Here is a 22,838-nt window from a genome sequence, read left to right as displayed (position 1 = left end):
CAGGCAGAACTGCATATGGCAGGGCCTACACGCCCGCAGCTGCAAGATCTAGGATGACTCAGAGTCCGCCATCGGGCGTGAATGTAAATCCATTAGCACCAAGTTGGCGCTGCGAGGGTAATCATTGAGCCCATCAATATCGATTCAAGCACTACGTGTGCAAAGACTGCGAAACAATGGGGCACCTCCAGCGAATGTGCAAGAGTGCTGCGACTCACCACGTGGCAGAGTCGGCAGAGGATGATCGATCCGGCGCGGATCACACAGAACAAACAAGAGAGACAACTCAACCCAAGGAAGAAGTGTATGGGGTACACACCTTCACCACCAAGAGCCCTCCTATCATGCTGTAAGTCAAATTGAATGGTATTCCAGTATCAATGGAGTTGGACATGGGGGCGAGTCAGTCAATTATGAGCCAGAAGCCTTTTGAGAAACTGTGGGGCAACGAGGTACCAAGGCCCAAACTGAGCCCAATTCAGACAAAGCTGCGCACCTACACCAAAGAGCTCATATCAGTCATTGGCAGTGCGGCAGTTAAGGTATCGTCGATGGAGCTGTGCATGATTTATCACTGTGGATTGTACCAGGCGATGGCCCAACGCTATTTGGCAGAAAGATTCGATGGAACTGGGACGACATCAAAGCACTATCTTCAGTGGATGATGCCTCGTGCGCCCAAGTGCTGAGCAAGTTTCCGTCACTATTTGAACCAGGCATCGGCAACTTCACAGGCGCCAAGGTGCAAATCCATCTAGTCCCCAATGCACGGCCCATTCATCACAAGGCCCGAGCGGTTCCATATATGATGAGGGAGAAAGTTGAGATCGAACTGGACAGACTTCAATGAGAGGGAATCATGTCGCCAGTCGAGTTCAACAAGTGGACCAGTCCGATTGTTCCGATGTTGAAAAGCGATGGCAGAATCTGCAGGAACTACAAGGTAATGATCAACCGAGTCTCGTTACAAGACCAGTACCTGCTACCCAAGACGGATGACCTATTCGCAACGTTAGCGAGGGAGAAGTCATTCACCAAGTTGGACCTAACCTCCGCCTACATGGCACAGGAGCTGGCTGAATCTTCGAAAAGATTGACGTGCATCAACACGCACAAAGGACTGTTCATATACCACAGGTGCCCTTTTGAGATTCGCTCGGCTGCTGCCATCTTCCAGAGGAACATGGAGAGTCTGCTGACATCGGTTCCGCGCACCGTGGTGTTTCAAGATGACATCCTGATCACCGGTTGTGACACCACCGAACACCTGCACAACCTGGAAGAGATTCTAAGTCGACTAGACAGAGTGGGACTCAGGCTGAAATGCTCCAAGTGTGTTTTCCTGGTGCCAGGGTTGAAATTTTTGGGGAAAAAGATTGTTGCAGACGGCATCAGACCCACGGACTCAAAGACAGAGGCCATCAAGAATGCAACCAGACCACAGAATGTGATGGAGCTGTGTTCATTCCTGGGACTCCTCAACTATTTTGGTAACTTTCTACCCGGGTTAAACACTTTGCTGGAATCGTTGCATATGTTGCTACGTAAGGGTGATGACTGGGTTTGGAGTAAATCTCAAGAGACAGCCTTTGAGAAGGCCAGAAACCTACTTTGTTCTATAAGTTACTTGTACTGTATAACCCGTGTAAACAATTAGTGTTAGCTTGTGATGCATCCTCGTACGGGGTTGGCTGTGTGTTACAGCAAACCAATGTATCGGGCAAACTTCAACCGGTTGCATACGCATCTAGAAGTCTGTCTAAGGCTGAAAGAGCCTACAGTATTGTCGAGAAAGAGGCGTTAGCATGTGTATATGGGGTTAAGAAAATGCACCAATATCTATTTGAACTTCGGTTTGAGCTTGAAACCGACCACAAACCGCTCATTTCGCTGTTTTCAGAAAGCAAAGGTATAAACACCAATGCTTTATCCCGCACCCAAGATGGGCACTAACATGGTCCGCCTATGACTATGTTATCCGCCACAGACCAGGCACGGAGAACTGTGCTGATGCCCTCAGTCGGCTACCATTGCCCACTATCGGGGTGGAAATGCCGCAACCCGCAGACTTGCTTCTGGTCATGGATGCTTTTGAGAGCGAGGGGTCACCTGTCACTGCTCGCCAGATCAGGACCTGGACCAACCAGGATCCTGTGCTATCACTTGTAAAAAGTTGCGTCCTCAATGGGAGTTGGTCGGCCATTCCCGGGGAAATGCAAGAGAAAATTAAGCTGTTTTACCGACGCAAAGATGAAATGTCCATCCAGTCGGATTGTCTCTTATGGGGTAATCGTGTGGTTTTGCCAAAAAAAGGCAGGGAAACGTTTATACGCAACCTACACAATACCCACTCAGGCATAGTCATGATGAAGGCTTTAGCCAGGTTGCATGTTTGGTGGCCCGGCATTCACTCAGACTTAGAATCATGCGTACACCAGTGCAACACGTGCTCACAATTTAGCAATGCACCAAGGGAGGCTCCATTGAGTCTATGGTCATGGCTCTCCAAACCATGGTCCAGGATCCACGTAGATTTTGCTGGCCCCTTTCTCGGAAAGATGTTTTTGGTTGTAGTGGACGCTTACTCTAAATGGATTGAATACGTAGTCATGTCATCCAGCACATCCACTGCGACCATTGAAAGCCTGCGGGCTATGTTCGTCAGACACGGCTTGCCCGACGTCCTTGTCAGTGACAATGGACCATGTTTCACCAGCTCGGAATTCAACGAGTTTATGACCCATAATGGCATCAAGCATATCAGGTCTGTGTCGTTTAAGCCCACATCCAATGGTCAAGCAGAACGGGCAGTCCAAACTATGAAGCAGAGCTTGAAATGCATGATGGAAGGCTCCTTGCAGACCCGCTTATCTCGGGTTCTGCTCAGCTACCGGACGCGACCCCACTCTCTCACTGGGGTTCCCCTTGCAGAATTATTAATGAAGAGAGCACTCAAAACCAGGCTCTCCCTAGTCCACCCGGATCTAAATGATCATGTGGAAATCCGGCGTCGCCAGCAAAACATGTACCATGATCACACGGCTGTATCGCATGACATTGATATTAACGACCTTGTGTTTGTCTTTAATTACGGTCATGGTCCTAAATAGGTCGCTGGCACTGTCTTGGCCAAGAAGGGGAATAGAGTGTTTATAGTCAAACTATTGAATGGACAAACGTGCAGAAAGCTTTTGGATCAGACCAAACTGCAGTTCACTGACAACCAGGAACAACCTGAAGAGGAGACCTCACCATCATCGACCCAACCAACAATCGGCCTCGCTGTCAATCAAGAGGATGGACCTACCATTCCCAACAGTCCTGTCAGATCAGTTGCGCCGCAGTGCAGCAATGGTCCGACCAACTCACCCATGTCAGAGTTTGAACTCAACCAGGTCAACCAGGGAGCGTAGGGTGCCGGTTTGTCTCAACTTGTAAATAATTTGTATCAAAGACTTTGGGGGGGTGGGGGGGGGGGGGGAGTGATGTTATGTATGTAAACATTGTAACCGTGTAAGACTTGCCACCAAACCGTTGGAGGCCCAAGGGTCACCTGCACACCTCGTGCAAGGGAGTATAAAAGGTTGTCTGCCATGCTGCTTAGGCACTTTGGAGTTGTATTAAAGAGACTAAGGTCACATCTATTTTAGCTCACAGTACTCAGTCTTGTGGAGTTCTTCCATACTTAACAAAAAGTACATTTGTTTTCCAGTGACTCTCTGTTCTGGAACTAGGATCCTCAACTTCAAAAAATTTGTCTCCAATTAGCTGAAAGCGATTTCCAAAACTTTTTTTTAATTACTTAAGTGCAAGGACACTGAATGTTAATGTAGTTGCTCCAAGGATTTCAGCAGTTATCTTGGTGGCACTATTAAGTGTTAACACGCATACTTACATTCCAAAACTACTTTTTAAGCCACTCATTGCCATAGTAACTAATTTACAGTTAAACCTTTGTGCAATGCAGTTTACCATTTTTGTATTTTTCCTTCTGTCCTGATCCATTGCAAACAGCTCTGCTTCAGGAATTGAAGCAATTTACGAAAGGAGCTAATCAGGAGGTGGAACGAGCATTTGTCGAAAGATGAGAATTTTGCCTTGATAAAAGTGCTTTACTAAATTTAACCATTTCTGTCCATTCTTCCCCTCCCCACAAAAATGCAAGCCTATAGTCCAAAGTCCATTTATAAAACTAGAATAAAAAGGAAAAACTACAAATGCAGGAAATAAACAGGTAATTCCACATTTGTAAAGAGAAAAGATAGGGTATGTTGTTTCAGGAATGCGCTCTTCATCAGAACTGAAACTGTTCGCCCATTAGGGCAATACTTCTTAGGCAGTCCCTCGTATTGAGGTACCATCAGATTGGAAAGCAGCTAATGTAACGCCTCTGTTTAAAAAAGGGGCAGACAAAAGGCAGGTAACTATAGGCCGGTTAGTTTAACATCTGTAGTGGGGCAAATGCTTGAAGCTATCATTAAGGAAGAAATAGCGGGACATCTAGATAGGAATAGTGCAATCAAGCAGACGCAACATGGATTCATGAAGGGGAAATCATGTTTAACTAATTTACTGGAATTCTTTGAGGATATAATGAGCATGGTGGATAGAGGTGTACCGATGGATGTGGTGTATTTAGATTTCCAAAAGGCATTCGATAAGGTGCCACACAAAAGATTACTGCAGAAGATAAAGGTACGCGGAGTCAGAGGAAATGTATTAGCATGGATAGAGAATTGGCTGGCTAACAGAAAGCAGAGAGTCAGGATAAATGGGTCCTTTTCGGGTTGGAAATCGGTGGTTAGTGGTGTGCCACAGGGATCGGTGCTGGGACCACAACTATTTACAATATACATAGATGACCTGGAAGAGGGGACAGAGTGTAGTGTAACAAAATTTGCAGATGACACAAAGATTAGTGGGAAAGCGGGTTGTGTAGAGGACACAGAGAGGCTGCAAAGAGATTTAGATAGGTTAAGCGAATGGGCTAAGGTTTGGCAGATGGAATACAATGTCGGAAAATGTGAGGTCATCCACCTTGGGAAAAAAAACAGTAAAAGGGAATATTATTTGAATGGGAAAAATTACAACATGCTGCGGTGCAGAGGGACCTGGGGATCCTTGTGCATGAATCCCAAAAAGTTAGTTTGCAGGTGCAGCAGGTAATCAGGAAGGCAAATGGAATGTTGGCCTTCATTGCGAGAGGGATGGAGTACAAAAGCAGGGAGGTCCTGCTGCAACTGTACAGGGTATTGGTGAGGCTGCACCTGGAGTACTGCGTGCAGTTTTGGTCACCTCACTTAAGGAAGGATATACTAGCTTTGGAGGGGGTACAGAGACGATTCACTAGGCTGATTCCGGAGATAAGAGGATTATCTTATGATGATAGATTGAGTAGACTGGGTCTTTACTCGTTGGAGTTCAGAAGGATGAGGTGTGATCTTATAGAAACATTTAAAATAATGAAAGGGATAGACAAGATAGAGGCAGAGAAGTTGTTTCCACTGGTCGGGGAGACTAGAACTCGGGGGCACAGCCTCAAAATACGAGGGAGCCAATTTAAAACCGAGTTGAGAAGGAATTTCTTCTCCCAGAGGGTTATGAATCTGTAGAATTCTCTGCCCAGGGAAGCAGTTGAGGCTAGCTCATTGAATGTATTCAAATCACAGATAGATAGATTTTTAACCAATAAGGGAATTAAGGGTTATGGGGAGCGGGCGGCTAAGTGGAGCTGAGTCCACGGCCAGATCAGCCATGATCTTGTGGAGTGGCGGAGCAGGCTCGCGGGGCTAGATGGCCTACTCCTGTTCCTAATTCTTATGTTCTTATGTTCCACACCAAAAAGGGATGAGTTCACAGGTGTTTCAATGAAGGACTTGATATTCTAGGTCACGAACTACATCCTGAAGGGTGGAAGATGCCTGTGTGTGGATTTTTTAATGTAGGGTGACCGTTGCACACCAGCCACCACACGGGTTTGACAGAGCTAGGTCTTGGTCCAGTGGCAAGGGTTAACCAAGACGACTGGAGACCTGCTCTGCTGCACGGACCTAGTGCGCACACATATCGCAATGTGGGCTGGCCCGTGCTGCCCCTGGGCCCTCGCCTCTTCTGGCCCGGATCTCTCTCCGTTCCTCTGCCCCGGTCATTCGCTGCACCTCAGCTGTACCTGGGCCCCGTCGAAGTTCCTGCCCATACTCCAATCGGCGGCCTGGGTTTTGGTGACGTCAACCAGTCGCCCTCCTGGAGCGGCTCGCGCTGTATCTTGAAGTGGCTCCTCGTCTTATACTCCCGACCTGCTGCTGGTGTGTCCTCGCAGGTCGGGGCACCAATTGTTTACACCATAGTTGGAAGCATGGTTATAGAAAGGACATTAAAGCTATCGGAAGCATACAGCATAGATTCACCCAGACTATGCCAAGGATGGGAAAATAGTTGAGAGATTTCACATACTGGGACTATTCCCACTGGAGCAGAGAAGGATAACAGGTTATGCATTTTTTAATGATGGGATGGTATATTTTTTGTAATCTGCTCCACTTGCTGAGCAAAAATCAGCTTCAAGATTAGTGGTCACATTTCAAGTTTCCGTTCACTGCTGTGCAAGATATGGGTCTCCCACTGCTCCTAATTTTCTTCGTCAACCTACATTATTGATGACCAGTGGGGGAGGGGGGTGTTTCTTGTTGTTTCAAAGGGGTGGGGACATTCTGCATGTATCTTGCTGTCTTTTTTCTCATTTCTGTCTTCATGCACCTGAAAAGGTTGGATTCCTGAGCCACACCACATGGATGTCAGTGCTGTGACAATCCATGGGTAATTAGGGAAAGTGCGTATAATGTCAATGTTGATTTTCCACACTGGTGTTCCTTGTGGTTGTGAAAACCGTGTGATTATCGGGATGTTGGAAGAAAACATCCGAGATTATCATCTGCATTTTATGTTGCTTCATTTCTCAGGGTTTATTCTCTCACAGCTGTGCAAATCACAATTTCCATTCTTTCAGTTTAAAAAAAACGCTATTAAATCTTCTTTTATCCTTCTCTGCTCCAGTAGGGCAATACACCACCAAGTTATACAGACCAGGAAGGTCAAGATAGACTTTAGTTCAGATACATTCCTGGTCTGTTCTGAGTCAGCAGTTGTAGTGTTATAATTTGCATCTATGCCCAGGCAAGGAAACTGGTAAATCAGTTAAGCTTTTCAGGGATGAGGGTGATGGGTGTGCAGGAATCAGAGAGGACTTGAGCCACAGAATTATGAATCACAGACTCCATTTCAAACACCAGATGCCCGGTTTTAGATCATTCTTATTAACCAGATTAAAAACAGGCAATCATGTATGGAAGTCCGATAAACTCAGGATTAAGAGGATTCGTTTTATGAATATGTTCACAGAGTTCATGCCAACAACATTCCAATTAGTGACAAGCACAAATTAAGTTACAGCATGACTCCAATGCATAAGAAAATAAGAAATAGGAGCAGGAGTGGGCCATACGTCCCCTCGATAAGATCATGGCTGATCTGATCATGGACTCAGCTCCACTTCCCTGCCCGCTCCCTATAACCCCTTAACTGTCTATTTCTGTCTTAAATTTATTCAATGTCCCAGCTTCCACAGCTCTCTGAGGCAGCGAATTCCACAGATTTACAACCCTCTGAGAAGAAATTTCTCCCCCTCTCTGTTTTAAATGGGTGACCCCTTATTCTAAGATCATGCCCTCTCGTTCCAGTCTCCCCCATCAGTGGAAACATCCTCTCTGCATCCACTTTGTCAAGCCCCCTCATAATCTTATACGTTTCGATAAGATCACCTCACATTCTTCTGAATTCCAATGAGTAGAGGCCCAACCTACTCAACCTTTCCTCATAAGTCAACCTCCTCACCTCCGGAATCAACAGTGAACTTTCTCTGAACTGCCTCCAAAGCAAGTATATCCTTTCGTAAAATGGAAACCAAAACTGCACGCAGTATTCCAGATGTGGCCTCACCAATGCCCTGTATAGCTGTAGCAAGACTTTGCAATAAAGGCCAAGATACCATTGGCCTTCCTGATCACTTGCTGTACCTGCATACTATCTGTTATATATGTAAACTTGTATTTACTCTGTACAGCCACCAGAGTGCTCATCCCCTGGAGTCCCAAGCGATCCCATAATCCCTTGGGAGCACAGGTATTTAAGAAGGCTGGAGAGGCACTCTGGAGACCTGCAATAAAAGACTACGGTCATACTTTACTTTGAGCTCACAGTGTTCAGTCTAACTCTTTCTCCATATATAACACTATCCTTTTGTGTTTCATGCACAAGTACCTCCAGGTCCCGCTCTACTGCAGCACTTTGCAATCTTTCTCCATTTAAATAATAACTTGCTCTTTGATTTTTTTTCTGCCAAAGTGCATGACCTCACACTTTCCCACATTATACTCCATATGCCAAATTTTTGCACACTTAATTAGCCTGTCTATGTCCTTTTGCAGATTTTTTGTGTCCTCCTCACACGTTGCTTTTCCTCCCATCTTTGTATCGTCAGCAAACTTGGCTACGTTACACTCAGTCCCTTCTTCCAAATCCTCAGCATTGGAAGGGTAGCATCAATGAAAAGACGGGGAAGAAAGTGACAAAATGCAATAATGCATTTCAATAATTTACATCACATTGCAAGTAAGTTTGCTAAGTTAACACTTTCATTACAGGAATTTCTAGTACTTAAAAGTACTTCCAATTTGATATTTAAAAAGCTATGATCACAGAAAGATGCTTTCTTTAAATCGCCAAATCTTTCCCTCCAGAGATCAGTCAAATCAGGTCTCAGCTAGACCAATAATCATCGATGGGGAAGCCTTCAAATTGGTTACACGGAAATCAGCAAAGGGTACAACTTTGTACTGGCCTAATTCCTGACCTGGAACACAAATCCAGCCTGGGCAGTGTGCATTCTGATGTCAGTATAGTATCTTGTTTCGAGCAGATTAAAAATTTGAAAACTGCAGCCCCGTGATGGAAGAGCTCAGTCTTGTTCCAAGCTTTAAATTTCACTTCTCGCTATGAATTTCTACAGCCAATATTATACATTTAAAATGTAATTGTAGCTGCACTGCCAAGATTGCATGGGCCCCAAGTACAGCTGCCCAAAAAGGCCACTTACCGCCAGAAAGCGGCGGCCAGGCGGCGAAGTCGAGCAGCCACCAACGTCCGGTCCAATGGCCGCCATGGTGGAAATTCAACTCGGGGGATTTTTCTGGGGGTCCCCACTTCCGTTCTGCTGCTGCTGACCATCCGAAGCGTGTCATCAAAGCACACGCCACCGCCCAGCTGCACCTCCACAGCACCACCACCCGCCCCCCCCCGCAAAATTTAGCTGGAAAAATGATAGCTCCGCCATGCGGTGACCCCGACAGCTTTTTCTGTGGGTACGGCTTCCTTTCACTGTGAGCCGCAGCAGCCCTTCAAGGGGAGGGCGCACTGCCACGGCCGCCATGTTTTTTTTTTCCCGGCCAACTTCCGATCGGCCGAACAATTATGGTACCCGGGTTCAGCCTGGCGCCAACAGGCAACCTGGCATCCCCTCTTGGATGCCAGGCCGCTGACCCGGCTAAAACCCTCCCGAGTGGCCCAGCTTAAATAATGGCTGCTTCTCTCCCCTTTAAATGAGGGAGAGATGTGGTGACGCACACGCGCACTGACGTCAGCACCGCTGTCAGGACTCCGTCCTGCCTCCACTTCCACCCCTCCACAGCACTTACCGCCGCACTTCCGCCCCCATTACCGCCGCACTTCCGCCCCCATTACCGCCGCACTTCCGCCCCCATTACCGCCGCACTTCCGCCCCCATTACCGCCGCACTTCTGCCCCCATTACCGCCGCACTTCCGCTCCCATTACCGCCGCACTTCCGCCCCCATTACCGCCGCACTTCCGCCCCCATTACCGCCGCACTTCCGCCCCCATTACCGCCGCACTTCCGCCCCCATTACCGCCGCACTTCCGCCCCCATTACCGCCGCACTTCCGCCCCCATTACCGCCGCACTTCCGCCCCCATTACCGCCGCACTTCCGCCCCCATTACCGCCGCACTTCCGCCCCCATTACCACCGCACTTCCGCCCCCATTACCGCCGCACTTCCGTCCCCATTATGATCGACTTCTGGTCCACTCCAAAAAAATTGCTAAAGAGCTCAAAATGGATCAAGGGTTCGCCTCGTCTGGGACGACGGTTTAAAAACATCCAGAAAACGGTAGTTGCGCCAGGTTTCTGGTGGGGGTGAATTTTTTACCTCTGCAAGTTTTACATCAAATTGAATAAAGCTGTTTAGGGAACAGCCAAGGAAAAATAACCAGGACAAAGTTTAGAATAAGAGGCTGCCCATTTAAAACGGAGATGAGAAAGAATTTCTTCTGAGGGTTGTAAATCTGTGGAATTCGCTGCCTCAGAGCTGTGGAAGCTCGACATTGAATAAATTTAAGACAGAAATAGACAGCTTCTTAACTGATAATGGGATTAACGGGTTATGGGGAGCAGGCAGGGAAGTGGACCCGAGACCATGATCGGATCAGCCATGATCGTATTAAATGGCGGAGTAGGCTCGAGGGACCGTATGGCCTACTCCTGTTCCTATTTATGTTCTTATGCTATGTAAAGCCATCCCTCATCTCAACGCCTAAATGTTTAATTTTACTACCATGACATTATTCCCAACACATGAATACAGAATGTAATTTGCAATAAAAAGCACTCCCTCTAATTTTTCCCTTCAAATTTCAAAGCATCTGAAAACCATATTCACAGAAGATAATAATCCACTTCCCTCACAGCTCTTACCAGAAAGATTTCCCCCACCCCATGATGACATTTGAAATAAATTGAGTCCTGTGATAGCTGTGACAGATGTTAGAGGCTTTCACTGCTGGGAAATGGATTTGAATCCATTTGCTTGTTTAAAAGAACCTACATTCAATAGGTAGTCTTAATCGAGTTCTTAAGTAGCCTTTCAGTAATCTCACAGTAGAACTAGTGCATCAAATGAAAAAGCATTGATGCAGTTCAGATATATTTGTTGTGGTCGAGACTGGACTCTGCAGGTCAGTATCTCAGCGGCAGGAAGCAAAGGGTAGTTGGGTTTTTTTGTGACTGGAAATCTGTTTCCAGTGGGGTTCCGCAGGGCTCAGTACGAGGTCCCTTGCTTTTTGTGGTATATATCAATGATTTAGACTTGAATGTAGGGGTTTATGATTAAGAAGTTTGCAGATGTAACAAAAATTGGCCATGTGGTTGATAATGAAGAAAGCTGTAGACTGCAGGAAGATATCAAAGTGGCAAATGGAATTCAATCCAGAGAAGTGTGAGGCATTTGTGTATTCCCTTTGGCTAACAAGGCCAGGGAATACACAATAAATGGTAGGACACAGAAGTATAGAGAAACAGAGGGACCTTGAAGTGCATGTCCACATATCCTTGAAAGTGACAGGTATACAAGGGATACTTGCCTTTATTAGCCAAGGCATAGAATACAAGAGCAGGAAGATTATGCTTGAATTGTATAAAACACTAGTTAGGCAACAGCTGGAGTACTGCGTGCAGTTCTGGTCACCACATTACAGAAAGATGTGATTGCACGAGAGGATAGAGAGAAGATTTACAAGGTTGTTGCCTGGACTGGAGAATTTTAGCTATGAAGAAAGATTGGATAAGCTGGGGTTGTTTTCTCTGGAACAGAGGCAGAAGGGAGACTTGATTAAGGTGTACAAAAGTAGTGAGTAATTATTTGAACTGTTTTTCCTGTGCGCCTGTCAAGCTCCACCCCACAACCGACCCAGAAGTGCGGCCCTGACAAACATTCCACGCGGCCGAGAGCTACCAGCGTGGGACCAAGAGAGCGTGGCACAGAGAGCGAGACAGCGGGGAGGGGGAGGAGGAAGAGAAATCAGAGGGGAGAGTGAACTCAGGGTAGACTGATCACATTCTTACAACCCCCGACAAGGGACATCGTTGAAGTGGATAAAATCCAGAAGTCACAACACTGTCACTATTCACCTCATACCCAGTAAACCCATTAGCAATCCGTACACAGTGCACTTGCACTGGGGTAAGGAACTTTGGCTGGCCCTTGGGGTCCATCTGGGGAGATCTATTCTCTGTGGCTTCTGGAAGTCAAAGTGGACCTCGTTACAATTTGCGAAGTCAGAGACCTTGGGATGGGTGGTTCCAGTTACATATTCCAGAGAAACTTCAGGGTGCGGCTTATCTTCCAAGGGGACCAATCATAGACAAAGAATGAACTAGGGCGGCCATTTTCACAGTACAAATAAGCAAGTCCATAAAAGTATGAGGGGCCCCAGAGTGGATAGGAAGGAGCCATTTCCCTCAGCAGAGGGGTCAATAATAACCAGGGGGCATAGATTTAACATATTTGGTAGGAGGTTTAGAGGAGATTTGAGGAGACTATTTTTCACCCTGGGGTTGGTGGGGGTCTGGAACTCATTGCCTCAAAGGGTGGTAGAGGCATATACCCTCACAGTATTTAAAAGTACTTGGATATGCCATAGCCTACAAGACTGCGGACCAAAAGCTGGGATTAGGCTGGATAGCTGTCAGCAGGCAGATACAATGGGCCGAATGGCCTCCTCCTGTGCTGTAAATTTCTGTGATCTGGAGAGTGAATAGACAAGTTAACATTTCAGTTGTAGACTCTACTTCTGATGGGTCAATACCTGAAACATCTTGTCCAATCTCTCTAAATATGCTGACTTGACCTGCAATGTTTCCAGCATTGTTTCAGATTTCCATCAATGCAGTTTTTTTTTAAATTTAAATTTAGCATTCCAGTAAAGTTGTTTCAGTTGCATACTAGTTGCAAGCTGTGACAATATTGCATTACAATCTAGGTAACTCAGTAAATTGAAAGCCAAACAATATACCCCAACTAAACAATGCAAGAGGCAGCCTTTGTGTGGTAATGAAAAATGTTGGGACAGTCAAGTTAGTTGCTATATGAGGGGGTGGAGGGGTAGAGAGAGACTTGGGGGGGGGGGGGGGGGGGGGAAGTTTTGCATCAAGTAACCCAACAGTGCTATAAGTGTTCAGTTACAGCTTCCCACTTCAGAATACAAGTGATCCTGTAGTGTGCATGGGGATTCAAGAAAAGGGCAAGATCAGGCTCAACTGTGACATTCTACATACAATAGTCTGCACTCACTGTCTAGCATGAACTGTATTCTATCGAGTCAGTGCTTTTGAGAGGAGGGACGAAAACAAGCCAAAAACCCAGAAACAGCACTTTTGTTCAAGTTGCTTTATTTGGAGATAAGCCAAAGAACATTTTTTACAAGTACACTTCAATAAATCCACCGATATGCAGCTTAATAGAACCCATTCAAGTTTATGGTGGTACAATCAATTACATAATTGGGGGAGTGAAAACTGGACAGACTACAAACATAAGTTAAACATGCACTGAGCTTCACAGACAGTGCTGTAAGCAGCAAGGGATAGACAGCAGTTCAGGTGTTCAGCTGCTGTCTTTACCCAAGGTGTGCTTGTCAAATAAGTATTCAGCCATTCCATTTTCAGGAGCACCCAATCTCCGCAAGTTGGTTACATAGTCTCCGAGTAGCTTGATAGACTTGACCTGCTCATCCAGGTAGTAGGTCTCCAGGAAGTCACACAGCTGTGGAGAAAATTGAATCAGAGGCTAAGCAATAACATTCAGCATTTAAAGTGCCAATAATAATCACCTCAAGGGCAGCAAAGTCTCCACTCTATTGCTATCCAGTAAGCCCTCCCCCATTGGCTCTCACTTGAACTGCACCCGAGCAAGAGTCACCATCAGGAAAGGGATTCAAGTAGGAAAGAAACCCATTGTTCTTACAATTACCATGCATCTCCCTGACTAAGGTAGGAGGCCGCCAAATGGAATATCTTACAAAGTGCAACAAATTCAAACTGCACATCTGAACTAAAAGGCAAACTCAACAATTCACATCTACTTACAGCCATCCTCATATCTATTACTCAATTAGCCAGGGGGACCACTTTGCATTATTCTAGGTTTGGAAGCAAGTAAAATAGAAGGAAGCTACCTGACCCAATCGACCCCATTGTGTTTCCACAGCAATTGATTGGACGGTTAGTGTTGAGAATGCCCTGTGCTAGCTCTGCAATCTGTACAACTGCATTTAAAGCCAACAAACATTTGCGCTATTTCAAAGAAAACAGGCAAAGCTTTTCAGAAATACAGGTAAGCCTCTTCTACATTCTGCATTCAGGCATGTTCTTTCGATATCTGGCAGCAAAGTATAGACATGCATTGTTGCTTTAAATCTTGAAAATGGAGGAGAGCTTGATGCAGTTAAGTCAGAATACATTAAGCATATATGCCCTTTCATTCAGCACATAATTACTGCTCATGCCACAGAATTTTTTAAATGGTGTGCATTAACCCATTTTATAAGCAGTTTGCATCTGGCTCATTTGGGGTATAAGCTACATCATTTACCCCATCCATGAATACATGTCAATACTAAAAAGCTTAAAGAGACACTTATTGTGGGGAGGGTGAAGAGAAGAAATAGATAAGCTATCTTGTAGTTACTGAACAGAATGACCAAAGTAAGTTAATCAGAATAATCCAAGGTAATAGTCATGTCCAAATTTACAGGCCTAAGCCAATTCAAAAAAGGAAACAAATCCAGTCCATGGTTCAATACAGCAAAATCTGAATTCTAGCACACACTGAGCACAACCCCATTCTATCATTTCCTGCCTCAAAACAGACGGCAAAAGTTTCTACAATTACATAAAAAGAAAAAGATTTGTGAAGACAAATGTAGGTCCTTTACAGACAGAAACAGGATAATTTGTAATGGGGAACAAGGAAATGGCAGAACAATTAAATACTTCGGTTCTGTCTTCACGGAAGAGGACTCAAATAACGTCCCAGAAATGCTAGGGAACCATGGGTCTACTAAGCAAGAGGAATTAAAGGAAATGATTAGTAAGAAAATAGTGTTGGAGAAACTAATGGGACTGAAGGTCGATAAATCCCCAGGGCCTGATGATCTGCATCCTAGAGTACTAAAAGAGGTAGCCATGGAAATAGCAGATGCATTGGTTGTCATCTTCCAAAATTCTATAGATTATGGATCAGTTCCTGCAGATTAGAGGGTGGTAAATGTAACCCCACTATTTAAAAAACGAGGGAGAGCCTGACATCAGTAGTAGGGAAAATGCTCCAGTTTATTATAAAGGATGTGATAATGGCACACTTCGATAATATCCACAGGATTAAACAAAGTCAACATGGATTTATGAAAGGAAAATCATGTTTGACAAACCTACTGGAGTTTTTTGAAGTTGTAACTGATAGAATAGATAAGGAAAACCAGAGGATGTAGTGTACTTGGATTTTCAGAAGGCCTTTAATAAAGTCCCATATAAGAGGTTAGTGTGCAAAATTAAAGCACATAGGATGGGGGTAATATATTGGTATGGATTGAAAATTGGTTAACTGACAGGAAACAGTAGGAACAAACAGGTCTTTTTCGGGGTGGCGGGCAGTGACTAGTGGGGTACCACAGGGATCAGTGCTTGGGCCCCAGCTATTCACAATATATAAATGATTTGGATGAGGGAACCAAATGTAATATTTCCAAGTTTGCTAATGACACAAAACTAGGTGGATTGTGAGTTGTGAGGAAAATGCAAAGACGCTGCAAGGCGATTTAGATAGGTTGAGTGAGTGGCCAAACTCATGGCAGATGCAGTATAACGTGGATAAATATGAAGTTATCCACTTTGGTAGGAAAAACAGAAGGACAAAGTATTATTTAAATGGTGATAGCTTGGGAAGTGTCGATGTACAGAGGAACCTGGGTGTCCTTGTACACCAGTCATTGAAAGCAAACATGCAGGTGCAGCAAGCAGTTAGGAAGGCAAATGGTATGTTGACCTTCATTGTAAGAGGATTTGAGTACAGGAGCAAGGAGGTCTTACTACAGTTATACAGGGCCTTGGTGAGACCACACCTGGAGTAGTGTGCGCGGTTTTGGTCCTTACCCAAGAAAGGATATACTTGCCATAGAGTGCAGTGAAGGTTCACCAGACTGATTCCTGGGATGGCAGGACTGTCGTACGAGGAGAGATTGGGTCGACTAGACCTGTATTCACTAGTTTAGAAGAATGAGGGGATCTCATTGAACCGTATAAAATTCTGACAGGGTTGGATAGACTGGATGCGGGGAGGATGTTTCCCCTAGCTGGGAAGTCTAGAACAAGGGGTCACAGTCTCAGGATACGGGGTAGGAAATTTAGCACCGAGATGAGAAATGTTTTCACTCAAAGGGCGGTGAACCTTTCATCTGTGGAATTCTCTACCATAGAAGGCTGTGGAGGCCAAGTCACTGAATATATTTAAGAGGGTGATAGATAGATTTCTAGACACAGGGGGCATGAGGAAAAAGCAGGAATATGGTGTTGAGATGGAGGATCAGCCATGATCATGTTGAATGGCAGTGCAGACTCGAAGGGGCGAATGGGTTACTACGGCTCCTATTTTCCATGGCCTCTATTATTGAAGTAACCCATTACAGTATTTATGAACAGTGTTCATTGGCAGGATAATAGGGCCCAGAGAGATCTGATGCAGATTCCAAGGGGATAAAGTGCCATCACTAGGCTTTATATATTGGTACCAAGTGCTGTGGCGAAAATAAATACAGCCAATATGCTTTTTGGACAATACTCTGGTCACCTAGAAGAAAAAGCCCCCCCTTCCACCACTAGACCTGCAGTCACTAGTAGGTCACCCTAGTGTTAAGCAGCTTAAAATGCTCTCCAGACATATCTCAAATTTCAAATGACAAACAGTTTTAAATTGTACAAAAGTTCACATCCACAATTTCACCCAAAATCCAATTTAAAAAAATGAACACAAGCATTAATTCCAAGAACTCCTTCACTATTCTTCCACCTCACAATTTACCACCTAGTTTTCCAGTTAAGACCCAGCCTACAATGCATGCTGGCTACGAACAGATAAGTTTATCAAGTGTCCCACACCAGCAGGCATGATGCTCGAGAAATACGTACATGTGGGTCATTCCTGTCTGTAGCCAGTTTATGCAACTCTAAAAGCGATTGGTTCACACTCTTCTCCAGTTCCAGAGAACACACCATTGCATCCAAGCCACTTCCCCATTCATCACGATCTGGTTTCTATCAAAGAGAAAAATGCATCAATTACTTCACAAACAAATATTAGGGGCTTGTCCAACAGGGTTGCTAACATTGTCAAGCACCTGAACCCAAACCAATGTTTTGCTCAAGAAACACCATGGAATATTGCAGCATGGATCAGTGACCCCCTGCAGCAAGCTTATTTTTAAAAGCAGGCTACAAGACAATTGCCAAGGGACGGCCAGACAAAGTGAAGCTATGGCAAAAACACTTGTTACATGCTGTGCAAGGATATTAATTATAACATTCCTTGTTACCGTTTGCTGGAGTGCAAGAAAAATGAGGGAGCAGCATTAAATCCCAGATGTCAATGTTCTACATCAGGGCAGCTCAAATCAAAAGCCTAGGGCATTGACATGTCAGAGTGGAAATATGCCACAGGGGTGACAATGGAACAAAGGTGTACAGCAGTCATCTAATCTACGCTCTGTCTCCCTAATGAATATTGTATACCAGATTGTAGAAGTAAATGTAAATTGCTGTATCGGAAGGAGTATTTGAAAGACTTACATTTGGGGCCCTTTAATAGTGCAAGAGGACGATCCCACACCAAGCACATTTGAGTGTCCCAAGGGACCCATCCTTCAGGATACTTGTACACTCTTCCACAACCCCAACTTTCAGGTGCCCTTCCTCTGGTAATTTTCCATGCTGCTGCAACAGCTGTCCATTTACCTCCTTTCACTATTGTCCAGGACTGCAATCTGCAGCATTAGGAGTCACTACAAACAATCTTAAATCCTCATTATATATGGAGTACATTCTAAGGATGGAGACCAAATGCCTGTGACACCTTACCACAAAACTTCATGCAACACTTCTTTTTTGGGGGGGGGGGGGGGTGGAAAGAGGGGGGGGTTTGGACAAAGGCAAAGAAAAGCACAAGACAGTGATCTTGGTGATGACGGGAAACAGCCTGCCCATCCTTGCCCTTAGTCACAGCATCACCCAGGAGATTTAAGCTTAAGTCAAGACAATTTAACTTTCTCCTCCCAAATATTCCAATGGAGATTTTTCATGTTTAAAAAATATATATATTTTTTTAAATAGGTTGCAAACTTATTGATCACCTTTAATTATGCTGCACCTACAATGCAAAGTGAATGTTTAAAAGATTGCAGAGTAGTGCAATAGCGTTTGGAAGGGAGGAGAGAACATAGGAAATCAGAGCCATGGGCTTTTCAATTATGAAAACAGATCCCAGGAGGGATTCAGCTTTCATGTTTTCCATTACCCTCAGCTACATTACAGAAAGCCATTAGGCCAATCAGCTCCCAATGTTGAAACTTCAGTATTGTTTGACCTGCAAAGTCATGCATCTTGAAACCAAGATGGGGAAAGACAGTAGATTGAAAGCACATTCCTGATTCAAGATAGATCCCCAGTCATCACTTCATTTAAAAAAAGGGAGATGCAATGAATAGAGGGAATTATATCATTCCTCCTCTACCTCCTCCCACACACCGTGGCACGATTGGAATGCATCAACAGCAATAAACAAAAAAAGACTGGCTTCACTAGAAAGCCTTCAATACTTGAGCTGAAGTTTTGTTACATGCATTCATAATGCCAATGCACTATTACATACAAGCGCTTGACCAGGAGTAAACTAGTTGTTGCTGAGTATTTTGGATACGACTTAAAGTACATCACATTTTACTGTTCACTTGCTGCTGGAGGTTTGAAGGGGACTTTTTAAAACACCGGGAAATTTTCTGGGACACGGTCAAGACTTCAACATTTATTCTGGAAATTCTGAGAACTTCACCTAAAAAAAGGTAAAGTGCTATCTTATAGAAATCACTAGGAGAAAGGGAGTGCTTGGTCATGACATCTTGCTAGGGATCCCCCTTGGTCTGCAGGACACGAGGCCAGAGCAGCAGCAGCTGCTGCAGGAGAGGGGGACAGGAGGGCAAGGTGGACTCCCCTCCCCTACAGGTACAGTGCATCCCTCCCCTTCCAGCACCTGAGGAGCACTCTCTCTGTCCTGGAGCCACCCTGAAACCTGCTGCAGTGGAATATACAAGTGGGTGCTTGGAATATAATCACATTGCTCCACGAAAATTGCATCTAAAACAGCATTTCAGTGCTAAATCTGCAGGTGTCTGATTTAGCACTTCCAAGCAAATTCAAATTGTGGTAATCAACAATTAGGCCCCAAACTGCATGCTAAAACCAGACTTTCAAACAGCATGTCTCATTGACAGCAGCATTTAGCACCTGTTTTCACTCTCAAATAATTGGTTTAGTACAGCTCAGCTCCACAATGCCATAACCAAGCCCTCAGTGCAAATTATTGATTAATAGCCAATTACTGAATGAACTGTAAGTTAGTGGAATGGGCTAGATTGCTCTTTGAAAGAGCTGGTGTAGACTCGATGGGACAAATGGCCTCCATCTGTGCTATGATTGATTCTAGTTGCTTTAACAAGCATTCAAAAAGCATCAGAATGTACTAGTGAGCTTTTTAAACCTTGATATCCTGGAGTAAGATGCGCCCTCCTCGCTGGTTCTGTAGTTTCATCAGTTTCTCAGCATGGTCGCGTTCTTCATAAGATTGTTCCAGAAAGAATTTGGCAAAATTCTTCAATGCAATGTCATCGCGATCAAAGTAATAGGACTGAAAAAGGAGAGTGTACAATATATATTTTAACATGCAATATTGAGTATTTGCTTATAGTGACATAGCTGAATATAGTGACATTGCCATAGCAAACAGCTGAAATATCTCAACATTATAGCATAATTCAATTCACCACACACACTACTCCAGTGGTCCAGATGTCTGCCCTCCTGATTATAATCGCTCCACCTTTGGTGGTCGTGCCTTCTGTTGCCTGGGCCCCCAAACTCTGAAACTCCCTCCCGAAACCTCTCCACTTCTTTCCTCCTTCAAGACTCAAAACCTACCTCTTTGACCAAGCTTTTGGTCACCTGCCCTAATTTCTACTTATGCGGTCAAATTCTTATCTGGACACTCCTGCGAAGCCTTGGGGCGTTTCACTGCGTTAAGTGCGCTATATAAATACAAGCTATCGCTGGTGGGTCTTGAACAAAAAGCAGGGAGCTGTCGAACTGTCCTGGCCAACATTCCCTTTTTCCTTCAGGCGCCACCAAAAGAAAATGAACTGTTCTTGAGTGTTGTTGATTGGAGACTTCGCAAAATGGCTGCTGCGTTTACCTATAGGTTTGCTGCACCTCAAAATAATCCATTGCATACATAACTATACATTTCGGAGATACCATAAAAGCCGGAGATAAATACAAGTCGATCAGGTTCCTCACACCCTATTTTTTCGTCGTGTTGTGAAAGGACATCATCGCGTGTCCGCCCGCCCGCACGGCCCTAAATGGCGAAGCTCGCCAGAGACAATATCCACTCCCTGCCATCCCCAGCCCCCTTCAGGCATCATCCCACCGTCTCCTCTCCCCCCTTTACCCCCCGGTTTTGCTCGCACTCACCATGGAGAGGTAGACGTACGACGCGTACAGCTCCAGATTGATCTGGCGGCTGATGGCGGCCTCGCAGTCGGGGTGGTAATTCTGTCGCACCTGGGAGCTCATGGCGACCGGCTGAGGGAAAGTGGGGGAGGGTGCTCGGGTTAATATAATCAGGATGGTAAATAGCGGATGACTGTGCGGTCAGCTGCTAATGGGGGCGGATGGATGATTTTTTTTTTTAAAAAGTAACTGGGAAATGAAGGTTCCGTTCAAACACTGTTGAAGCAGGAACACCCTCTCTCTCCCTCACTCCTTTCACTCTGACTTCAGCCCCCACTGCCAACAGCGCCTTATATAAGGCTTTGGCGCGCATGCGTGATCTGCGGGCCGCACGCGATTGGGCGGATATTTCAAAAAAATAACCTCCAAACGTACCCCCCCCCTTCCCTTGGGAAGAGGCGCGCGACACCACAGCCAGCCCAGCCAGGGGAACGCGCGACACCACAGCCAGCCCAGCCAGGGGAACGCGCGACACCACAGCCAGCCCAGCCAGGGGAACGCGCGACACCACAGCCAGCCCAGCCAAGCCAGGGGAACGCGCGACCTCACAGCTAGCTAGGCAGGGGAGCGCGCGATCCCACAGCCACGCCCACAGCCAGCGCTGTCCGCTGACGGGGGACCTCGCGCGTGAGGCGGCAACCGCGCGGGGAGCAGCCGTTAAAACCCGTGAGGAGAAATGAACGGAGAAGGCCGGCGCCACTTCTCCCTCGTTCCACCACCACCATCTTTTACACTATTTAAAAAAACTAAAATGAAGGGCAATCAGGACACAATAAGAGAGGTAAACATTTGAGTCTCGATTCAATAGAGAAAGAGGGTCTGGCTGGTAAATGGCTGAGTCAGGAGACAACAACGCCTTTGTGCACAGTCATGTTACACCGGAACATTTGCCTTCTGTATGAAAATGCGCATCATTTCATTTCTACTTACCCCATGACTCTGCACGTTGGCTCTGTTTCAGCCATTGAGTCTACAACTTACATCCGCCCTTCTCCCTCCAGACATTTTACAAAGGGACCTTTGGCTAACAACACTGATATAAATGTGCCAAGATCCGCCATTGCATTGCTGTCTGGGTGAGATCATCATGACGAGAATAACTCGGGATGCTAAAGGTTCTTCACCTCACACACAAAATATATTTGCCAATACCTTTTTATAATGAGCATGATTTTTTTTTAAAGATACCACCAATTTTGCCGACGCAATGTTTGTTCCCTTCATTTGTCAAAGTGTGACCTAACCTTGTCACTTGTATGTGACGAATTAATTCTCTCAAGGACAACAATTTGTATTTATATAGAGACTTCAAAGTAGGAACCATCATAAGGATTTTTACAGTGGCAGAGAATATATAGCAAGATAAATAATAACAGACAATGAGCCATAATGCACAGGTTAGGACAGGTGACTGAAAGTGTGCTCAAAAATATATATTTTGAGAAGGTGTTTAAAGTGGAGATGGAGGGGTTTAGGGAAGGTATTTCAGAAGTAGGATCAAATACGGCTGGTATGAAAGTCTAGAGTCGGAACCTAAGGGACCTCAAAACTATGGAACAGCCTTCCATTCCTCCTACTTTAAAATTCATTCTTAATTTACTTCTCGTCTTCTGCTCTGACCTTAGTAGTGACCTCCATTACCAACCTTGTCCCTTCTCCCAACTTCTTCCATGAGAGAAATGCATACAATAAAGCCTTTTATATACCTGTATTAGTTAGATTCTGGGAGCTGGCTCTTGACAATTACACTGTCAAATTTGGTATCCATAAACCTGTGGCAGACTTGTACATCCAGGTAAGCCGAATCTACAAGTCTGCACCAGACGATGAAAAATGCTTGATGAATACTGTTGGACTGCTTTCTTGCTCTTTTTCGTTTTGTTGCTTTAAATGTCAGATTACAGTTGGCAGGATCAGATCTTTATTTAAACCTTCATATTACACAAAAAAACAGTTGAAAGTTACTGAGACATACACTTCACAAAATCAGTGTATGCTCTCTGCTTGAGAAATACACTCTAAATCTAGTCATCAAAAAAAAAAGAAAGCACGACCCATCTCCTCTATCTGGGAGTCTACCTTAGCCCCGACGAGGAAGCCTG

The 22,838-nt window shown here is 45.1% G+C and overlaps 1 protein-coding gene across 1 annotated transcript; it reads right to left on the bottom strand.

Moving 5' to 3' along the window:
• Positions 1–13,279: 13,279 nt before the first annotated feature.
• LOC139280217 (ferritin heavy chain-like) lies at positions 13,280–21,019 on the bottom strand. The gene is given in 5 exon segments (XM_070899822.1): positions 13,280–13,522; positions 13,525–13,669; positions 17,089–17,214; positions 19,709–19,855; positions 20,698–21,019. Coding segments are annotated over 5 exon segments (540 nt in total). The 5' UTR covers positions 20,800–21,019; the 3' UTR covers positions 13,280–13,502.
• Between the last annotated feature and the right edge of the window lie 1,819 nt (positions 21,020–22,838).

Source organism: Pristiophorus japonicus, chromosome 14 (assembly GCF_044704955.1).
Source record: "Pristiophorus japonicus isolate sPriJap1 chromosome 14, sPriJap1.hap1, whole genome shotgun sequence".
NCBI classification, from domain to species: domain Eukaryota; kingdom Metazoa; phylum Chordata; class Chondrichthyes; family Pristiophoridae; genus Pristiophorus; species Pristiophorus japonicus.
This window is presented reverse-complemented; position numbering and strand designations above follow the sequence as displayed.